General features: G+C 43.7%; 1 protein-coding gene across 1 annotated transcript in view; it reads right to left on the bottom strand.

Moving 5' to 3' along the window:
• Positions 1-20132, bottom strand: part of tenm4 (teneurin transmembrane protein 4) — a 718236-nt gene that overhangs the window by 191451 nt on the left and 506653 nt on the right. The window contains 2 exon segments of the mRNA XM_042296535.1: positions 2980-3196; positions 9457-9603. Of these exon segments, the coding sequence (XP_042152469.1) occupies positions 2980-3196; positions 9457-9603 (364 nt within the window).

The following is a 20132-nucleotide window of genomic DNA, read 5'->3' as shown; positions in this document are numbered from 1 at the left end:
CTACTACACCGGCTCTGATGCTCGTTGGATGTGGCAGGGCCTGCAAACTATTACTGACTACAAAGAGAAACCCAGACGCGAGCTGCCCAGTGACGCAACCCTACCAGACGAGTTAGATGCCTTTTATACTGGCTTCGAGGAAAACAACACTGAAGCAATCATGAGAGTACCAGCTGTTCTCGACCACACTTTCCGTAGCCGATGTAAGCAAGACCTTTCAACAGGTCAACATTCACAAGGCCGCAGGGCCAGACAGATTACCAGGACGTGTACTCAGTGTTTTCACTGACATTTTCAACCTCCCTGACCGAGTCTGTAATACCTACATGTTTCAAGCAGACCACCATACTACGTGCCAAATGATGCGAAGGTATCCTTCTTAAATGACTAGCACTCACGTCGATAGCCACGAAGAGCTTTGGAAGGCTGTTCATGGCTCATATCAACATCATCATCCTGGAAACCCTAGACCCACTCCATTTTGCATACCGCCTCAATTGCACTCCACACTGCCCTTTCCCACCTGGACAAAATGAACACCTATGTGAGAATGCTGTTCATTGACTACAGCTCAGCGTTCAACACCATAGTGCCCACGAAGCTCATCAACAAGCTAAGAACTCTGGGACTAAACACCTCCCTCTGCAACTGGATCCTGGTCTTCCTGACAGGCCGCCCCAGGTGGTAAGGGTAGGTAGCAACACATCTGCCACGCTGATCCTCAACACTGGAGCTCCCCAGGGGTGCGTGCTCAGTCCCCTCCTGTACTCCCTGTTCACCTACGACTGCGTGACCAAGCACGACTCCAACACCATCATTAAGTTTGCTGACGACATAACAGTGGTAGGCCTGATCATCGACAACGATGAGACAGCCTATAGGGAGGAGGTCAGAGAACTGGCAGTGTGGTGCCAGGACAACAACCTCTCCCTCAACGATGAGACAGCCTATAGGGAGTAGGTCAGAGACCTGGCAGTGTGGTGCCAGGACAACAACCTCTCCCTCAACGATGAGACAGCCTATAGGGAGGAGGTCAGAGACCTGGCCGTGTGGTGCCAGGACAACAACCTCTCCCTCAACGATGAGACAGCCTATAGGGAGGAGGTCAGAGACCTGGCAGTGTGGTGCCAGGACAACAACCTCTCCCTCAACGATGAGACAGCCTATAGGGAGGAGGTCAGAGAACTGGCAGTGTGGTGCCAGGACAACAACCTCTCCCTCAACGATGAGACAGCCTATAGGGAGGAGGTCAGAGACCTGGCAGTGTGGTGCCAGGACAACAACCTCTCCCTCAACGATGAGACAGCCTATAGGGAGGAGGTCAGAGACCTGGCAGTGTGGTGCCAGGACAACAACCTCTCCCTCAACGATGAGACAGCCTATAGGGAGGAGGTCAGAGACCTGGCAGTGTGGTGCCAGGACAACAACCTCTCCCTCAACGATGAGACAGCCTATAGGGAGGAGATCAGAGACCTGGCAGTGTGGTGCCAGGACAACAACCTCTCCCTCAACGATGAGACAGCCTATAGGGAGGAGGTCAGATAACTGGCAGTGTGGTGCCAGGACAACAACCTCTCCCTCAACGATGAGACAGCCTATAGGGAGGAGGTCAGAGAACTGGCAGTGTGGTGCCAGGACAACAACCTCTCCCTCAATGTGAGCAAGACAAAGGAGCTGATCGCAGACTACAGGAAAAGGCAGGCTGAACAGGCCCCCATTAACATCGACAGGGCTGTAGTGAAGCGAGTCGAGAGTTTCAAGTTCCTTGGTGTCCACATCACCAACAAACTATGGTCCTTGGTATCCACATCAACAACAAACTAGAATGGTCCTTGGTGTCCACATCAACAACAAACTATCATGGTCCTTGGTGTCCACATCAACAACAAACTATCAAGGTCCTTGGTGTCCACATCAACAACAAACTAGAATGGTCCTTGGTGTCCACATCAACAACAAACTATAATGGTCCTTGGTGTCCACATCAACAACAAACTATCAAGGTCCTTGGTGTCCACATCAACAACAAACTAGAATGGTCCTTGGTGTCCACATCAACAACAAACTAGAATGGTCCTTGGTGTCCACATCAACAACAAACTATCATGGTCCTTGGTGTCCACATCAACAACAAACTATCAAGGTCCTTGGTGTCCACATCAACAACAAACTAGAATGGTCCTTGGTGTCCACATCAACAACAAACTATCAAGGTCCTTGGTGTCCACATCAACAACAAACTAGAATGGTCCAAGCACCTTTCCTCCTTAGGAGACTGAAAAGATTTGGCATGGGTCCCCAGATCCTCAAAGTTCCACGAGAGCATTTTGACCAGTTGTAACACCGCCTAGTATGGCAACTGTTTGGTATCCGACTGTAAGGACACTACAGAGGGTAGTGCGTACGGCCCAATACATCACTGGGGCCAAGCTTCCGGTCATCCAGGACCTCTATACTAGAGGAAGGCCCAAAAAAATGGTCAAAGTCACCCAAGTCATAAACTGTTCTCTCTGCTACCGCACAGCAAGAGGTACCGGTGTTCCAAGCCAAGGTCCAAAAGGCTTCTTAACAGCTTCTACCCCCAAGCCATAAGACTGCTGAACAATTAATCAAATGGCCACCCGGACTATTCACATTGACCCCCCTCTTTTTACACTGCTGCTACTCGCTGTTTATTATCTATGCATAGGCACTTTACCTCTACCTACATGTACAAATTACCTCGACTAACCTGTGCCCTCTGCACATTGACTCGGTATCGGTACCTCCTGTAAATAGCCTCTTATTGTTATGTAATCTTATTGTCTCACTATTTATTACATTTTTTACTTTTAGTTCACTTAGCAAATATTTTCTTAACTCTATTTTTGAATTGCATTGCTGTTTAAAAGCTTGTAAGTAAGCAAGCATTTTACGGTAAGGTCTAACACCTGTTGTATCCGGTGAGTTAATTTAATGAACAAGACCATGTTGACTCACCTGCCGTCAAAGAGGTTAGCCCCGGGGATGACGTGTGTGCTGTCCCGTCCCACCAGGAAGCGGACACGGTCGTAGAAGGACTGCAGATTGTTCTGGGTGGAGGAGAGCTGAGTCTCCTGGATGATGTCCAGGGGGTCTGGAGAGCCTACACATAGACCCGTGGTGTGGCACGACGCCTGTAGACAACAGTCAGGGTCCATACAGTCCACCAAACCATCTGGAGGGGGAACATAGACAGGCAGGCATAAGCAAATACACACCCTTTTAAAAACTACTTCAGCACCTACATGTACTTACAATCACATCTTAGTGAAACGATTCATCGTCATGAAACTAGTCACTGTGTAATCCCAGTGGTCAATGTTATCCCCCGTCACATCTCTACAACTCGACACCTCCTAACAACATGGATATCCTCAATCCTCCTTTGGCTCTTTCTGACAACAACTTCCACAGGCTTTCCTAGCGAGAGTGAGCTGAGGTAGAGCTGTGGTAGAGGCTATTTGAGTGGTAGAGGCTATCTGAGTGGTAGAGGCAATCTGAGTGGTAGAGGCTATCTGAGGGGTAGAGGCTATCTGAGGGGTAGAGGCTGTCTGATAGAGGCTGAGTGCTAGAGGCTGACTGAGGGGTAGATGCTGTCTGATAGAGGCTGAGTGGTAGAGGGGTAGATGCTGTCTGATAGAGACTGACTGGTAGAGGGGTAGAGGCTGTATGATAGAACCTGGTAGCCCAGGTATATAACCAAGTTATCATCAACGTGGTACTGGTACCCCGGGTTTATAACCAAGTTATCATCAACGTGGTACTGGTACCCCAGGTATATAACCAAGTTATCATCAACGTGGTACTGGTACCCCAGGTATATAACCAAGTTATCATCAACGTGGTACTGGTACCCCGGGTTTATAACCAAGTTATCATCAACGTGGTACTGGTACCCCTGGTATATAACCAAGTTATCATCAATGTGGTACTGGTACCCCGGGTTTATAACCAAGTTATCATCAACGTGGTACTGGTACCCCGGGTTTATAACCAAGTTATCATCAATGTGGTACTGGTACCCCGGGTTTATAACCAAGTTATCATCAACGTGGTACTGGTACAAGTTATCATCAATGTGGTACTGGTTTATAACCAAGTTATCATCAATGTGGTACTGGTACCCCGGGTTTATAACCAAGTTATCATCAATGTGGTACTGGTACCCCAGGTATATAACCAAGTTATCATCAATGTGGTACTGGTACCCCGGGTATATAACCAAGTTATCATCAATGTGGTACTGGTACCCCAGGTATATAACCAAGTTATCATCAATGTGGTACTGGTACCCCAGGTATATAACCAAGTTATCATCAATGTGGTACTGGTACCCCAGGTTTATAACCAAGTTATCATCAATGTGGTACTGGTACCCCAGGTATATAACCAAGTTATCATCAATGTGGTACTGGTACCCCGGGTATATAACCAAGTTATCATCACTCATCGGGTATTTATTCCTCGTTATGTTATTTTTCTATTATTTCCAATGATTTAAATCTCTTTATTGTTGGGAATGTGGGGCCTATAAGTTATCATCAATGTGGGGCCTATAAGTTATCATCACTCAGGGCCGTTATGTTATTTTTCTATTATTTCCAATGATTTAAATCTCTTTATTGTTGGGAAGGGCCTGTAAGTAAGGGCCTGTAAGGAAGGGCCTGTAAGTAAGGGCCTGTAAGTAAGGGCCTGTAAGTAAGGGCCTGTAAGTAAGGGCCTGTAAGTAAGGGCCTGTAAGTAAGCACTGTTAGTCCACATATGTTGTTTATGAAGAATGTGACAAATTCATTTGATTTGATTTAATTTGCAAAATAATTTGGCTTAATCTTCCCACCTTGCGAACACACACACACACACACACACACACACACACACACACACACACACACACACACACACACACACACACACACACACACACACACACACACACACACTCACATCAAACCAAACCCGCAAACAACATCTGAATTCAGTCACGGCTGATAGCATTTCTTAATGAACCAAATCTAAAACCAGGAAGTGCAGCTATCCTTTAGCTCCTCCCGCCCACAGCTGACTTCCTGCTGTAATTAAGGTCTGTAATGATTCACCACTCCAGAACCCGCTGATGTGTGTTAGCGCTGCAATTTACTTCCTGTCTGTGTGTTAGCACTGCATTGTACTTCCTGTCTGTGTGTTAGCGCTGCAATTTACTTCCTGTCTGTGTGTTAGCACTGCATTGTACTTCCTGTCTGTGTGTTAGCGCTGCAATTTACTTCCTGTCTGTGTGTTAGCACTGCATTGTACTTCCTGTCTGTGTGTTAGCGCTGCAATTTACTTCCTGTCTGTGTGTTAGCTCTGTAGTTTACTTCCTGTCTGTGTGTTAGCACTGCATTTACTTCCTGTCTGTGTGTTAGCTCTGTAGTTTACTTCCTGTCTGTGTGTTAGCTCTGTAGTTTACTTCCTGTCTGTGTGTTAGCTCTGTAGTTTACTTCCTGTCTGTGTGTTAGCTCTGTAGTTTACTTCCTGTCTCTGTGTTAGCTCTGTAGTTTACTTCCTGTCTGTGTGTTAGCTCTGTAGTTTACTTCCTGTCTGTGTGTTAGCTCTGTAGTTTACTTCCTGTCTGTGTGTTAGCTCTGTAGTTTACTTCCTGTCTGTGTGTTAGCTCTGTAGTTTACTTCCTGTCTGTGTGTTAGCTCTGTAGTTTACTTCATGTTATCTAGGTCATCAACACTTTGTTGCTCTCCACTTCCAGGAGCTCCTATCCCCCCATACCTATATCCTAGCCAGATACAAATAATAATACCTTCTTCCTCACTTCCTGTCTGCCTGGCTCAATTCCCTGGTAGCTAGACTGGTATTACAGCCCTCTCTTTTCTGCCATTGAGGCATTGGGTACAGCCTTGGGCATGATAGTCATGCAGGGCCCATGCAGTGTTATAGGTAGAAACTAGTGAATATATGCTAGACAACATCACTTTTATCCAAAGTGACTAACAGTCATAGGTGTTTTCATATCGATGGCTCCAGTGGGAATCAAATCCACAAACCTTGGCAATGCAAACACCATAATCTACCAACTGAGTCACACACAGGACTGCATTTCTCTGCAGTTGTAGAGTGTCTGGGTAATAATAACATGGCTGGCTAAAGCAGGGTTGTATCTGGGTCATTACATGGCTAAATCAGGGCTGTATCTGGGTCATTACATGGCTAAATCAGGGCTGTATCTGGGTCATTACATGGCTGGTGGAATCAGGGTTGTATCTGGGTCATTACATGGCTTAATCAGGGCTGTATCTGGGTCTTTACATGTCTAAATCAAGGCTGTATCTGGGTCATTACATGTCTAAATCAAGGCTGTATCTGGGTCATTACATGTCTAAATCAGGGCTGTATCTGGGTCTTTACATGGCTGGTGGAATCAGGGCTGTATCTGGGTCATTACATGGCTGAATCAGGGTTGTATCTGGGTCATTACATGGCTGGCTGAATCAGGGCATGTCTCCAACGTGTTCTCCTGAAGGCCTTGGTTCTCCTGCTAGTTATGAGGTGTGCCTGGCTATGCCCTGGGATGATTAGAGGGCCCGATGGGGCCTAGCAAAGAGGTCTGTACTGGGGGGGTTCAGAGCCCGGTGGGGGCTGACACTCTGGGCTCTAACACAGCTTCCTGTGTACGTGTAACTACGTAACAACTCACAGCCCACTACTAATTCTCAGCAGGACAGCGTGTCGCTGTTCTTTGTTTTCTAAGAAGCCTGGTTCTAAGTGTACAGTCCGGTCTGGGGGCTTTCAGAGGTCTGGGTCGACATCCAGTTCCAACTCACAGTAGATAGACTGGTTGTTATTGCTCTACAGTACCAGTGGAGGTACCATGGGGCGGCGCACAATTGGCCTAGCGTCGTCCGGGTTAGGGAGGGTTTGGCCGGCAGGGCCGGGCGCAGTGCACGCTGACACGGTGTACAGTGTTTCCTCCGACACATTGGTGCTGCTGGCTTCCGGGTTGGATGGGCATTGTGTCAAGAAGCAGTGCGGCTTGGCAGGGTCGTGTTTCGGAGGACGCATGGCTCTCGACCTTCGCCTCTCCCGAGTCCATACGGGAGTTGAGACAAGACTGTAACTACTACCAATTGGATAACACGAAATTGGGGAGAAAAAATAAATGAAAAGTGGACACTGGGTGCTAATAGTAGGAGTTAAGCTATGGTGTTATAGTATAGTCATTGGTGTTAGTCTATGGTGTTATAGTATAGTCATTGGTGTTATAGTATAGTCATTGGTGTTATAGTATAGTCATTGGTGTTAGTCTATGGTGTTATAGTATAGTCATTGGTGTTATAGTATAGTCATTGGTGTTATAGTATAGTCATTGGTGTTAGTCTATGGTGTTATAGTATAGTCATTGGTGTTATAATATAGTCATTGGTGTTATAGTATAGTCATTGGTGTTATAGTATAGTCATTGGTGTTAGTCTATGGTATTAATGTATAGTCATTGGTGTTAGTCTATGGTGTTATAGTATAGTCATTGGTGTTATAGTATAGTCATTGGTGTTATAGTATAGTCATTGGTGTTATAGTATAGTCATTGGTGTTATAGTATAGTCATTGGTGTTATAGTATAGTCATTGGTGTAGTCTATGGTGTTATAGTATAGTCATTGGTGTTATAGTATAGTCATTGGTGTTATAGTATAGTCATTGGTGTTATAGTATAGTCATTGGTGTTAGTCTATGGTATTAATGTATAGTCATTGGTGTTAGTCTATGGTGTTATAGTATAGTCTATGGTGTTATAGTATAGTCATTGGTGTTATAGTGTAGTCATTGGTGTTATAGTATAGTCATTGGTGTTATAGTATAGTCATTGGTGTAGTCTATGGTGTTATAGTATAGTCATTGGTGTTATAGTATAGTCATTGGTGTTATAGTATAGTCATTGGTGCTATAGTATAGTCATTGGTGTAGTCTATGGTGTTATAGTATAGTCATTGGTGTTATAGTATAGTCATTGGTGTAGACTATGGTGTTATAGTATAGTCATTGGTGTTATAGTATAGTCATTGGTGTTAGTCTATGGTATTAATGTATAGTCATTGGTGTTAGTCTATGGTGTTATAGTATAGCCATTGGTGTTTGTCTATGGTGTTATAGTATAGTCATTGGTGTTAGTCTATGGTATTATAGTATAGCCAATGGTGTTAGTCTATGGTGTTATAGTATAGTCATTGGTGTTAGTCTATGGTGTTATAGTATAGTCATTGGTGTTAGTCTATGGTATTATAGTATAGTCATTGGTGTTAGTCTATGGTGTTATAGTATAGTCATTGGTGTTAGTCTATGGTGTTATAGTATAGTCATTGGTGTTAGTCTATGGTGTTATAGTATAGTCATTGGTGTTAGGCTATGGTGTTATAGTATATTTATTGGTGTTAGTCTATGGTGTTATAGTATAGTGATTGGTGTTAGTCTATGGTGTTATAGTATAGTCATTGGTGTTATAGTATAGTCATTGGTGTTAGGCTATGGTGTTATAGTATAGTCATTGGTGTTATATTATAGTGATTGGTGTTATAGTATAGTCATTGGTGTTAGTCTATGGTGTTATAGTATAGTGATTGGTGTTATAGTATAGTCATTGGTGTTAGTCTATGGCATTATAGTATAGTCATTGGTGTTATGCTATGATGTTATAGTATAGTCATTGGTGTTATAGTATAGTCATTGGTGTTAGTCTATGGTGTTATAGTATAGTGATTGGTGTTATAGTATAGTCTTTGGTGTTAGTCTATGGTATTATAGTATAGTCATTGGTGTTAGTCTATGGTGTTCTAGAATAGTCATTGGTGTTAGTCTATGGTGTTATAGTATAGTCATTGGTGTTATGCTATGATGTTATAGTATAGTCATTGGTGTTATAGTATAGTCATTGGTGTTAGTCTATTGTGTTATAGTATAGTCATTGGTGTTATAGTATAGTCATTGGTGTTAGTCTATGGTGTTCTAGAATAGTCATTGGTGTTATAGTATAGTCATTGGTGTTATAGTATAGTCATTGGTGTTAGTCTATGGTGTTATAGTATAGTCATTGGTGTTATGCTATGATGTTATAGTATAGTCATTGGTGTTATAGTATAGTCATTGGTGTTAGTCTATGGTGTTATAGTATAGTCATTGGTGTTATGCTATGATGTTATAGTATAGTCATTGGTGTTATAGTATAGTCATTGGTGTTAGTCTATGGTGTTATAGTATAGTCATTGGTGTTATGCTATGATGTTATAGTATAGTCATTGGTGTTATAGTATAGTCATTGGTGTTAGTCTATGGTGTTCTAGAATAGTCATTGGTGTTAGTCTATGGTGTTATAGTATAGTCATTGGTGTTAGTCTATGGTGTTCTAGAATAGTCATTGGTATTGTTATTAATCTAAATCTAGTTTACAATTTACCTCCATCATTGTCCTTTCTGTCACTGCAGGCCGTCTCCATGGACGTGTCACATCCTGTTCCTCTCCAGCCAAGCTGACACACACAGTACCAGCCGTTATTACCCAGGGTACACCTGCCGTTCCCGTTACACAGACTAGGGCAGCCCTCTGTTAGAGAGACATACAAGTACACCGTCAGACACAGAGCACACATGTTGACACAGAATATCAACTAATTATAGCAAAGTTTAACAACAAAACACACGGATGGACAGATGGTAAGAAAAACTAAGAAGAGAATGAAAAACAGAGGAGACAATATGAAACAATAGAAGGAGAACATACATTTAATATATATATATATATATATATATACAGGGCATTCAGAAAATATCAGACTCCTTGACTTTTTCCACATTTTGCTACGTTACAGCCTTATTCTAAAATTGATTAAATATTACTTTTTTTCCTATTCAATCTACACACAATCAATTGGATTGACCACAGGTGGATTCCAATCAAGTTGCAGAAACATCTCCAGGATGATCAAAGGAAACAAGATGGACCTGAGATCAATTTACAGTCTCATAGGGTCTGAATACTTATGTAAATAAGCTATTTCAGTTTTTTTTCTGTTTTTTTTAACCTGTTTTTGCTTAGTCATTATGGGATATTGTGATGTCATTATGAGGTAGTGTGATGTCATTATGGGGTATTGTGATGTCATTATGGGATATTGTGATGTCATTATGGGGTATTATGATGTCATTATGAGGTATTGTGATGTCATGGGGTATTGTGTGTAGATTGATGAGGGAAACAAATATTTAACACATTTTAGAATAAGGCTGTAATGTAACAAAATGTCGAAAAAGGGAAGGGGTCTGAATACTTTCTGCACTATAGAAGAAGACAACAGAAGAAGACAATAGAAGAAGACAATAGAAGAAGACAATAGAAGAAGACAATAGAAGAAGACAATAGAAGAAGACAATAGAAGAAGGCTATAGAAGAAGACAATAGAAGAAGACAATAGAAGAAGACAATAGAAGAAGACAATAGAAGAAGACAATAGAAGAAGACAATAGAAGAAGACAATAGAAGAAGACAATAGAAGAAGACTATAGAAGAAGACAATAGAAGAAGACTATAGAAGAAGACAATAGAAGAAGACAATAGAAGAAGACAATAGAAGAAGACTATAGAAGAAGACAATAGAAGAAGACAATAGAAGAAGACAATAGAAGAAGACAATAGAAGAAGATAATAGAAGATGACAATAGAAGTTTGAAGAGTAGTTTTTGTTTCTTTGTTATCTTGTCTGTTTGTTCATTCATTTAACAGAGACCATGTTTGTTTATTCAAATGACAGGGATGCTGTACAACAGACATTTCTCCATAGCTGATTCTCATCTGCAGTCCCTCAAATGAGGTGTTGTGGCTGATGTTCCGTATTCCCCAGCTAGAGTATGTTTTACAGTGATCCTAAGGACACTTAAAGATTTTAAAGTGGTACGATACCGTAGCAGCTATAACGATTGATTTGGTACACCTGGACTGACAATTCTCATATCCCCCAGCAGCAGCACAATCAGGAAACAGGGGATTCTCCTCTTCTAACTCATTACTACAGCATATTGGACTCTTTTATTATGGATGTGTCCCAAATGGCACCCTATTCCCTAAATAGTGCACTACTTTAGACCAAAGATATGGGCTCTGGTCAAAAGTAGTGCATTATATAGGGCATATGGTGCTATTTTGGACGTTCCTTATATATCATTGCTACAAATACTGGCTTATCAGAGCTATATTCTGCATCACAAAACGCTTTATGTGAACGATAATATCCAATGCTGTCCATTGAAATGTCATTATGATTATATTACAGCTGTCAATAACTAAACAATAACTAAACAATAACTAAACGATAACTAAACGATAACTACACGATAACTAAACGATAACTAAACGATAACTAAACAATAACTAAACAATAACTAAACGATAACTAAACGATAACTAAACAATAACTAAACGATAACTAAACGATAACTAAACGATAACTAAACGATAACTAAACGATAACTAAACGATAACTAAACGATAACTAAACGATAACTAAACGATAACTAAAAGATAACTAAACGATAACTAAACGATAACTAAAGATAACTAAACGATAACTAAACGATAAAAGCGATAACTAAACGATAACTAAACGATAACTAAACGATAAAAAGATAATAAACGATAACTAAACGATAACTAAACGATAACTAAAAGATAACTAAACGATAACTAAACGGTAACTAAACGATAACTAAACGATAACTAAACAATAACTAAACGATAACTAAACGATAACTAAACGATAACTAAACAATAACTAAACAATAACTAAACGACAGCGAAGCATTCACTCTTTTTATTGTTATTTTTTTACATTTTTAATGGTCAAAAATACTGTCACCAATTAGCCTACAGATGGTGCTCTTAAAATACTGTCACCAATTAGGCTACAGGTGGTGCTCTTAAAATACTGTCACCAATTAGGCTACAGGTGGTGCTCTTAAAATACTGTCACCAATTAGGCTACAGGTGGTCCTCTTAAAATACTGTCACCAATTAGCCTACAGGTGGTGCTCTTAAAATACTGTCACCAATTAGCCTACAGGTGGTGCTCTTAAAATACTGTCACCAATTAGCCTACAGATGGTGCTCTTAAAATACTGTCACCAATTAGGCTACAGGTGGTGCTCTTAAAATACTGTCACCAATTAGGCTACAGGTGGTCCTCTTAAAATACTGTCACCAATTAGCCTACAGGTGGTGCTCTTAAAATACTGTCACCAATTAGCCTACAGGTGGTGCTCTTAAAATACTGTCACCAATTAGCCTACAGATGGTGCTCTTAAAATACTGTCACCAATTAGCCTACAGATGGTGCTCTTAAAATACTGTCACCAATTAGGCTACAGGTGGTGCTCTTAAAATACTGTCACCAATTAGGCTACAGGTGGTGCTCTTAAAATACTGTCACCAATTAGGCTACAGGTGGTGCTCTTAAAATACTGTCACCAATTAGGCTACAGGTGGTCCTCTTAAAATACTGTCACCAATTAGCCTACAGGTGGTGCTCTTAAAATACTGTCACCAATTAGCCTACAGGTGGTCCTCTTAAAATACTGTCACCAATTAGCCTACAGGTGGTGCTCTTAAAAGCAGTCTCACTTAAACCCTCATATCTGTCACCACCGTTTGACCAAGAGACCTTGTATGTACTGTAGCTCTTTTCTCATCCTGAAAACATACGCCTCGAGTATTTCCTGAACGTGGTGTTGATATAAAAAAAATATAAAAACAAGGAAACTATTATCAACTCATTATTTACGTACGTATGTAACACTGAAGCTCAACATCATCTGTAATCATCTTCTCCTCCTAAACCGTACGTCAGATATCTTCTCCCCTTGAACCATATGTCAGATGTCATCTTCTCCTCCTGAACCATACGTCAGATTTCATCTTGTCCTCCTGAACCATATGTCAGATGTCATCTTCTCCTCCTGAATCATACGTCAGATTTCATCTTCTCCTCCTGAACCATGTCAGATATCATCTTCTCCTCCTGAACCATACGTCAGATTTCATCTTGTCCTCCTGAACCATATGTCAGATGTCATCTTCTCCTCCTGAACCATACGTCAGATTTCATCTTCTCCTCCTGAATCATACGTCAGATTTCATCATCTCCTCCTGAACCATATGTCAGATATCATCTTCTCCTCCTGAACCATATGTCAGATATCATCTTCTCCTCCTGAACCATATGTCAGATATCATCTTCTCCTCCTGAACCATATGTCAGATATCATCTTCTCCTCCTGAACCATATGTCAGATATCATCTTCTCCTCCTGAACCATACGTCAGATTCACTTCACATTTTGGATTTAGACTCATGACATACGACTTTAATGGTTTATAAAGTGCTGTATTAAAATATGGCTGTTCTGTACCTAAAGCTCAGGCTTCTCCATTTAGCAGAGGGGTTTATTTGCCCCCCCCCCCAAGTTTTCTGAGTAAAAAAATGTAACAACATTTTTTAAATGGTTGGGCCAAAAAAGACTGTAAAAACACCAGGAAATCAGCTACAAGTGATTTACATTTTGGAAATCCCAACTACAGTAACAGAGATCTACTATATGCTATATATACAATGACAGGTGACACATTCATCTCTCTCTCTCTCTCTCTCTCTCTCTCTGTCTCTCTCTGTCTCTCTCTCTCTCTGTCTCTCTCTCTCTCTCTCTCTCTCTCTCTGTCTCTCTCTGTCTCTCTCTCTCTCTCTGTCTCTCTCTCTCTCTCTCTCTCTCTCTAGCTCTCTCTGTCTCTCTCTGTCTCTCTCTCTCTCTCTCTCTCTCTCTCTCTCTGTCTCTCTCTGTCTCTCTCTGTCTCTCTCTCTGTCTCTCTCTTTCTCCCTCTCTCTCTCTCTCTCTCTCTCTCTCTCTCTCTCTCTCTCCTCTGTCTCTCTCCCTCCCTCTCTCTCTCTCTCTCTCTCTCTCTCTCTCCTCTGTCTCTCTCCCTCCCTCTCTCTCTTTCTCCCTCTCTCTCCTCTGTCTCTCTCCCTCCCTCTCTCTCTTTCTCCCTCTCTCTCTCTCTCTCTCTCTGCCTTTCAAGGTCCCATATCACATGATTATTTCTCATCCTGTTTTTCTCCTTCTCCACCTCTCTTCTTGGTATTATATCTGCAGTTGTGTGATTCAACCCCATTAAATCTCCATGTCTGCCCCACACTAACTTAGCATAAAAAAACGGACAAGTAGCTGCAAAATCGATTATTGTCATCGTAGTTAATTACCACAAATCAAACTTTTCAGGAAGCTTGGCCCCAGTGATGTACTGGGAAATTCGCACTACCCTCTGTAGCACCAAATGGTCAGATGCCGAGCAGTTGCCATACCAGGCGGTGATGCAACCGGTCAGAATGTTCTCGATGGTGCAGCTGTAGAACCTTTTGAGGATCTGGGGACCCATGCCAGATCTTTTCAGTCTCTTGAGGGGGAAAATATGTTGTCGTGCCCTCTTCACGACTGTCTTGGTATGTTTGAACCATGATAGTTTGTTGGTGATGTGGACACCAAAGAACTTGAAACTCTCGACCCGCTCTACTACAGCCCCGTCGATGTTAAGGGTGGCCTGTTCATCCCACCTTTTCCTGTAATCCACGATCAGCTCTTTAGCCTTGCTCACATTGAGGGAGAGGTTGTTGTCCTGGTACCACACAGCCAGGTCTCTGACCTCCTCCCTATAGGCTGTCTCATTGTTGTCGGTGATCAGGCATACCACTGTTGTGTCATCAGTTAACTTAATGATGGTGTTGGAGTCGTGTTTGGCCATGCAGTCGTGGATGAACAGGGAGTACAGGATGGGATTGAGTACACATCCCCGAGGGGCCTCAGTGTTGAGGATCAGCATGGCAGATGTGTTGTTGCCTACCCTTACCACCTGGGGGCGGCCCATCAGGAAGTCTAGGATTCAGTTGCAGAGGGAGGTGTTTAGTCCCAGAGTTCTTAGCTTAGTGATGAGCTTTGAGGGCACTATGGTGTTGAACGCTGAGCTGTAGTCAATGAATATCATTCTAACATAGGTGTTCCTTTTGTCCAGGTGGGAAAGGGCAGTGTGGAGTGCAATAGAGATTGCGTCATCTGTGGATCTGTTGGGGCGGTATGCGATCTGTTGGGGCGGTATGCAAATTGGAGTGGGTTTAGGTGACCGGGAGGATGCTGTTGATATGAGCCAAGACCAGCTGTCTCTGGGTGAGCATTTTCTTCTTTGCTTATGGCCTTATACAGCTGGTTGAGTGTGGCCTTAGTGCCAGCTTCGTTCTGTGGTGGTAAATAGACGTCTATGAATAATACAGATGAGAACTCTCTTGGTAGATAGTGTGGTCTACAGCTTATCATGAGGTACTCTAGCTCAGGCGAGCCATACCTTGAGACTTCTTTAATATTAGACATCTTGCACCAGCTGTTTTCTGAGCTAAACTATGTAGAATATTGGCCTGTTGGAAACTACAACTCTCTGCTACATCACACAGTTCAGGCTGGATCTGATTTATCTCTAGAGAAACTACAACTCCCTACTATATCACACAGTTCAGGCTGGATCTGATTTATCTCTAGAGAAACTACAACTCCCTACTACATCACACAGTTCAGTCTGGATCTGATTTATCTCTAGAGAAACTACAACTCCCTACTACATCACACAGTTCAGTCTGGATCTGATTTATCTCTAGAGAAACTACAACTCCCTACTACATCACACAGTTCAGTCTGGATCTGATTTATCTCTAGAGAAACTACAACTCCCTACTACATCACACAGTTCAGTCTGGATCTGATTTATCTCTAGAGAAACTACAACTCCCTACTACATCACACAGTTCAGGCTGGATCTGATTTATCTCCAGAGAAACTACAACTCCCTACTACATCACACAGTTCAGGCTGGATCTGATTTATCTCCAGAGAAACTACAAAACATCACACAGTTCAGTCTGTGAGAAACTAGAGGGGGGGGTGCAACTCAACAGTAGAAAGGCAGTAGAAAGGCGTTTCTAAGGTTTTATCCACTCAGTGTTTAGTGCACTATTTTTAACCAGAGTGCACTATATTGAGAATAGCATGCCATTTGAGACTAAATGTCGAGCTTAGAGAACATTTGGCTTCTTAAAGACCCATCGTGACAAACAGCTCTGGTTGGATCAACACAGAGGAGGTAGATGATTAGCTGCTTATTACAAGGATGAATAAATAAAGATGTTCTCTCTGCTGGCATCGGTTCAAACTTAAATTGGCAGGCCTTTCAGAATGGCCCCAGGGGCCCACGCTCCCACAGCCCTGCCCAGACGCTCTGAAAACACAGTTACCCTCTCTCGCTCTCTCTCTCTCCATCCCATTCCTCCCTCCATCCCTCTGTCTCTCTCTGTCTTTGGTAATGGAACACCTGCAACTAGAGAGGCTGGTACAGGAGTTCTGGACCACCTGGCAACTAGAGAGGCTGGTACAGGAGTTCTGGACCACCTGGCAACTAGAGAGGCTGGTACAGGAGTTCTGGACCACCTGGCAACTAGAGAGGCTGGTACAGGAGTTCTGGGCCACCTGGCAACTAGAGAGGCTGGTACAGGAGTTCTGGGAACGCTGACAGCCTCACGTTCCCTCTCTAGCACTCATCTCTCTCTATCTCTCTCCCTCTCTCTCCTTATATCTCTTTCACCCTCCCTCCCTCCCTCTGCCGCACATTTGGAGTGATAGTCGGAAGGAGAGAGAGAGAGAGAGAGAGAGAGAGAAAAAGAGACAGAGAGAGAGAGAGAGAAAGTGAGAGAGAGAGAAAGAGAGAAAAAAAGAGAGGGAGAGAGAGAGAGATAGCGAGAGTGACAGAGAGAAGAAGAGATAGAGAGAGAGGTAGATATGGCATTGAGCCTCCACCCCCTGCCCGTGCTACACCAGCCAGAGCATCAAGCCGTTTAATTAGCAAGGCTGTAGAGTGGCTGTGGCCCCAGCACCTATCCAGACTGTATCACATCCGGACTAGCACATTGGGAGTCTCACAGGAGGGCGCACGATTGGCCTGGCGTCGTCCAGGTTTGGCCGGGGAAGGCCGTCATTGTAACTAAGAATTTGTTCTTAACTGACTTGCTTAGTTAAATAAAGGTTATATAAAAAAACAATTAAAAATAAAATAACATATCAGATCCTCCTCACAGCAGCATATCATCCAAACTAGGTGGATCAGGTGACAGAGAACCCCATGTCCCCTACATCTTCCCACCGTCCTCACCTCTCCTTCTCCTCATCTCCTTCCTCCTTCAGGTGACAGAGAACCCCATGTCCCCTACATCTTCCCACCGTCCTCACCTCTCCTTCTCCTCATCTCCTTCCTCCTTCAGGTTACAGAGAACCCCATGTCCCCTACATCTTCCCACCGTCCTCACCTCTCCTTCTCCTCATCTCCTTCCTCCTTCAGGTGACAGAGAACCCCATGTCCCCTACATCTTCCCACCGTCCTCACCTCTCCTTCTCCTCATCTCCTTCCTCCTTCAGGTTACAGAGAACCCCATGTCCCCTACATCTTCCCACCGTCCTCACCTCTCCTTCTCCTCATCTCCTTCCTCCTTCAGGTTACAGAGAACCCCATGTCCCCTACATCTTCCCACCGTCCTCACCTCTCCTTCTCCTCATCTCCTTCCTCCTCCAGGTGACAGAGAACCCCATGTCCCCTACATCTTCCCACCGTCCTCACCTCTCCTTCTCCTCATCTCCTTCCTCCTTCAGGTTACAGAGAGAATCTTCCCACCGTCCTCACCTCTCCTTCTCCTCATCTCCTTCCTCCTTCAGGTTACAGAGAACCCCCTCTCCATCTCCTTCAGGTTACAGAGAACCCCATGTCCCCTAAATCTTCCCACCGTCCTCCCTCTCCTTCTCCTCATCTCCTTCCTCCTTCAGGTGACAGAGAACCCCATGTCCACTACATCTTCCCACCGTCCTCACCTCTCCTTCTCCTCATCTCCTTCCTCCTTCAGGTGACAGAGAACCCCATGTCCCCTACATCTTCCCACCGTCCTCACCTCTCCTTCACCTCATCTCCTTCCTCCTTCAGGTTACAGAGAACCCCCCTCTCCATCTCCTTCAGGTTACAGAGAACCCTCTCTCCCCCTCTGCTCCCCTCCTCCCTATCTCCATCTCCTTCAGGTTACAGAGAACCCTCCCTCCCCCTCTGCTCCCCCCTCCCTCCCCTCCATCTCCTTCAGGTTACAGAGAACCCTCCCTCCCCCTCTGCTCCCCTCCTCTCCATCTCCTTCAGGTTACAGAGAACCCTCCCTCCCCCTCTGCTCCCCTCCTCTCCATCTCCTTCAGGTTACAGAGAACCCTCCCTCCCCCTCTGCTCCCCTCCTCCCTAGGTTACAGAGAACCCTCCCTCCCCTCTGCTCCCCTCCACCCTATCTCCATCTCCTTCAGTTTACAGAGAACCCTCCCTCACCCCTCCATCTCCTCCCTCCTTCAGGTTACAGAGAACCCTCCCTCACCCTCTCCATCTCCTCCCTCCTTCAGGTTACAGAGAACCCTCCCTCACCCTCTCCATCTCCTCCCTCCTTCAGGTTACAGAGAACCCTTCTCTACTCTTCACCCATCCTAATACCCCCATGGTGAGAGTGGGGGGGTCATATCATACACCAGAGAACATTCTAACCCCAGTAGTATCCAGTAGGCCTCACAACAGAGGAGGAGGAGGAAGGACAACGGTGTGATTCACCAGGTGTAACAGAGAGAACATTCTAAGTGGAGACTGTTAGTCAGGTGACCAGGTGAGACAGATAGAACATTCTAAGTGGAGACAGTTAGTCAGGTGACCAGGTGAGACAGATAGAACATTCTAAGTGGAGACTGTTAGTCAGGTGACCAGGTGTGACAGAGATACCATTCTAAGTGGAGACTGTTAGTCAGGTGACCAGGTGAGACAGATAGAACATTCTAAGTGGAGACAGTTAGTCAGGTGACCAGGTGAGACAGATAGAACATTCTAAGTGGAGACTGTTAGTCAGGTGACCAGGTGAGACAGATAGAACATTCTAAGTGGAGACTGTTAGTCAGGTGACCAGGTGTGACAATAATGGTGAAGATGAGAGTTCAGGTGAAAGTGGGACATTTTTGTCACACCCTGAATGGTCCCTTGATCCCTATGTAGTGCACTACTGCTGACCAGGACAGTTCGGGCTCTTGTCAAAATAATGCACTACATATGGAATATACAGACACAGCCTGTGATTGGTGATTTGAGGCGGTTTGAGGAACAGGCAACACCATATATGGACATGGGGGAGGAGGAAGTAGTATGGCCACTGGATATGACTGTTGCCTGGTGAATGCTGGGTAGTGTAGTTGTGATGAGAGGAAGGAAGGAGGTGTGCCCGTACCTTTCACTACCTTCTCCAGATAGTGAGCTTGGGGAGATAAGAGACACACATATAAGGGAGAGGTTGAACAGCAGCAGCGTACAACAGACACAGTAAGAATAGGTGTTGTTTTACTACAAAACAGGAGAACAGAAACACAGCAGTATGGTGACACAAACACACCACATACATTACAAGCAGCATCACACACACAAGCCAAGGCAAGACACAGGCAGAGGAATGGAGAGGTATAGAGAGAGAGGTATAGAGAGAGGGGGAGAGAGAGAGAGAGGAATAGAGAGGTATATAGAGAGAGGTATAGAGAGAGAGGTATAGAGAGAGAGGTGTAGAGAGAGAGGTATAGAGAGAGAGGTATAGAGAGGTATATAGAGAGTGGGAGAGGGAGAGAGAGAGAGGGGGAGAGAGAAAGAGAGAGAAAGAAAGAAAGAGAGAGGGAGGGAGAATAAGAAGAGCGAGACAAAGAGATGTGAAAATAAAATTTCAATCGGTTCCCAGTGACCAACTGAAGACATTAGCAAAATATACAGTGTATTTACATCCATAAAGTATTCAGACCCCTTGACTTTGTCCACATTTTGTTACGTTACAGCCTGATTCTAAAATGGATTTGACAAAAACATTTCCTCATCAATCTACACACAATAGCCCATAATAAGGCACATTTCTAATTACAATAAAATTAAAAACAACATTGTGACATCAGTATTCAGACCCTT

Source organism: Oncorhynchus tshawytscha, linkage group LG13, assembly GCF_018296145.1.
Source record: "Oncorhynchus tshawytscha isolate Ot180627B linkage group LG13, Otsh_v2.0, whole genome shotgun sequence".
Classification (NCBI taxonomy): Eukaryota; Metazoa; Chordata; class Actinopteri; order Salmoniformes; family Salmonidae; genus Oncorhynchus; species Oncorhynchus tshawytscha.
This window is presented reverse-complemented; position numbering and strand designations above follow the sequence as displayed.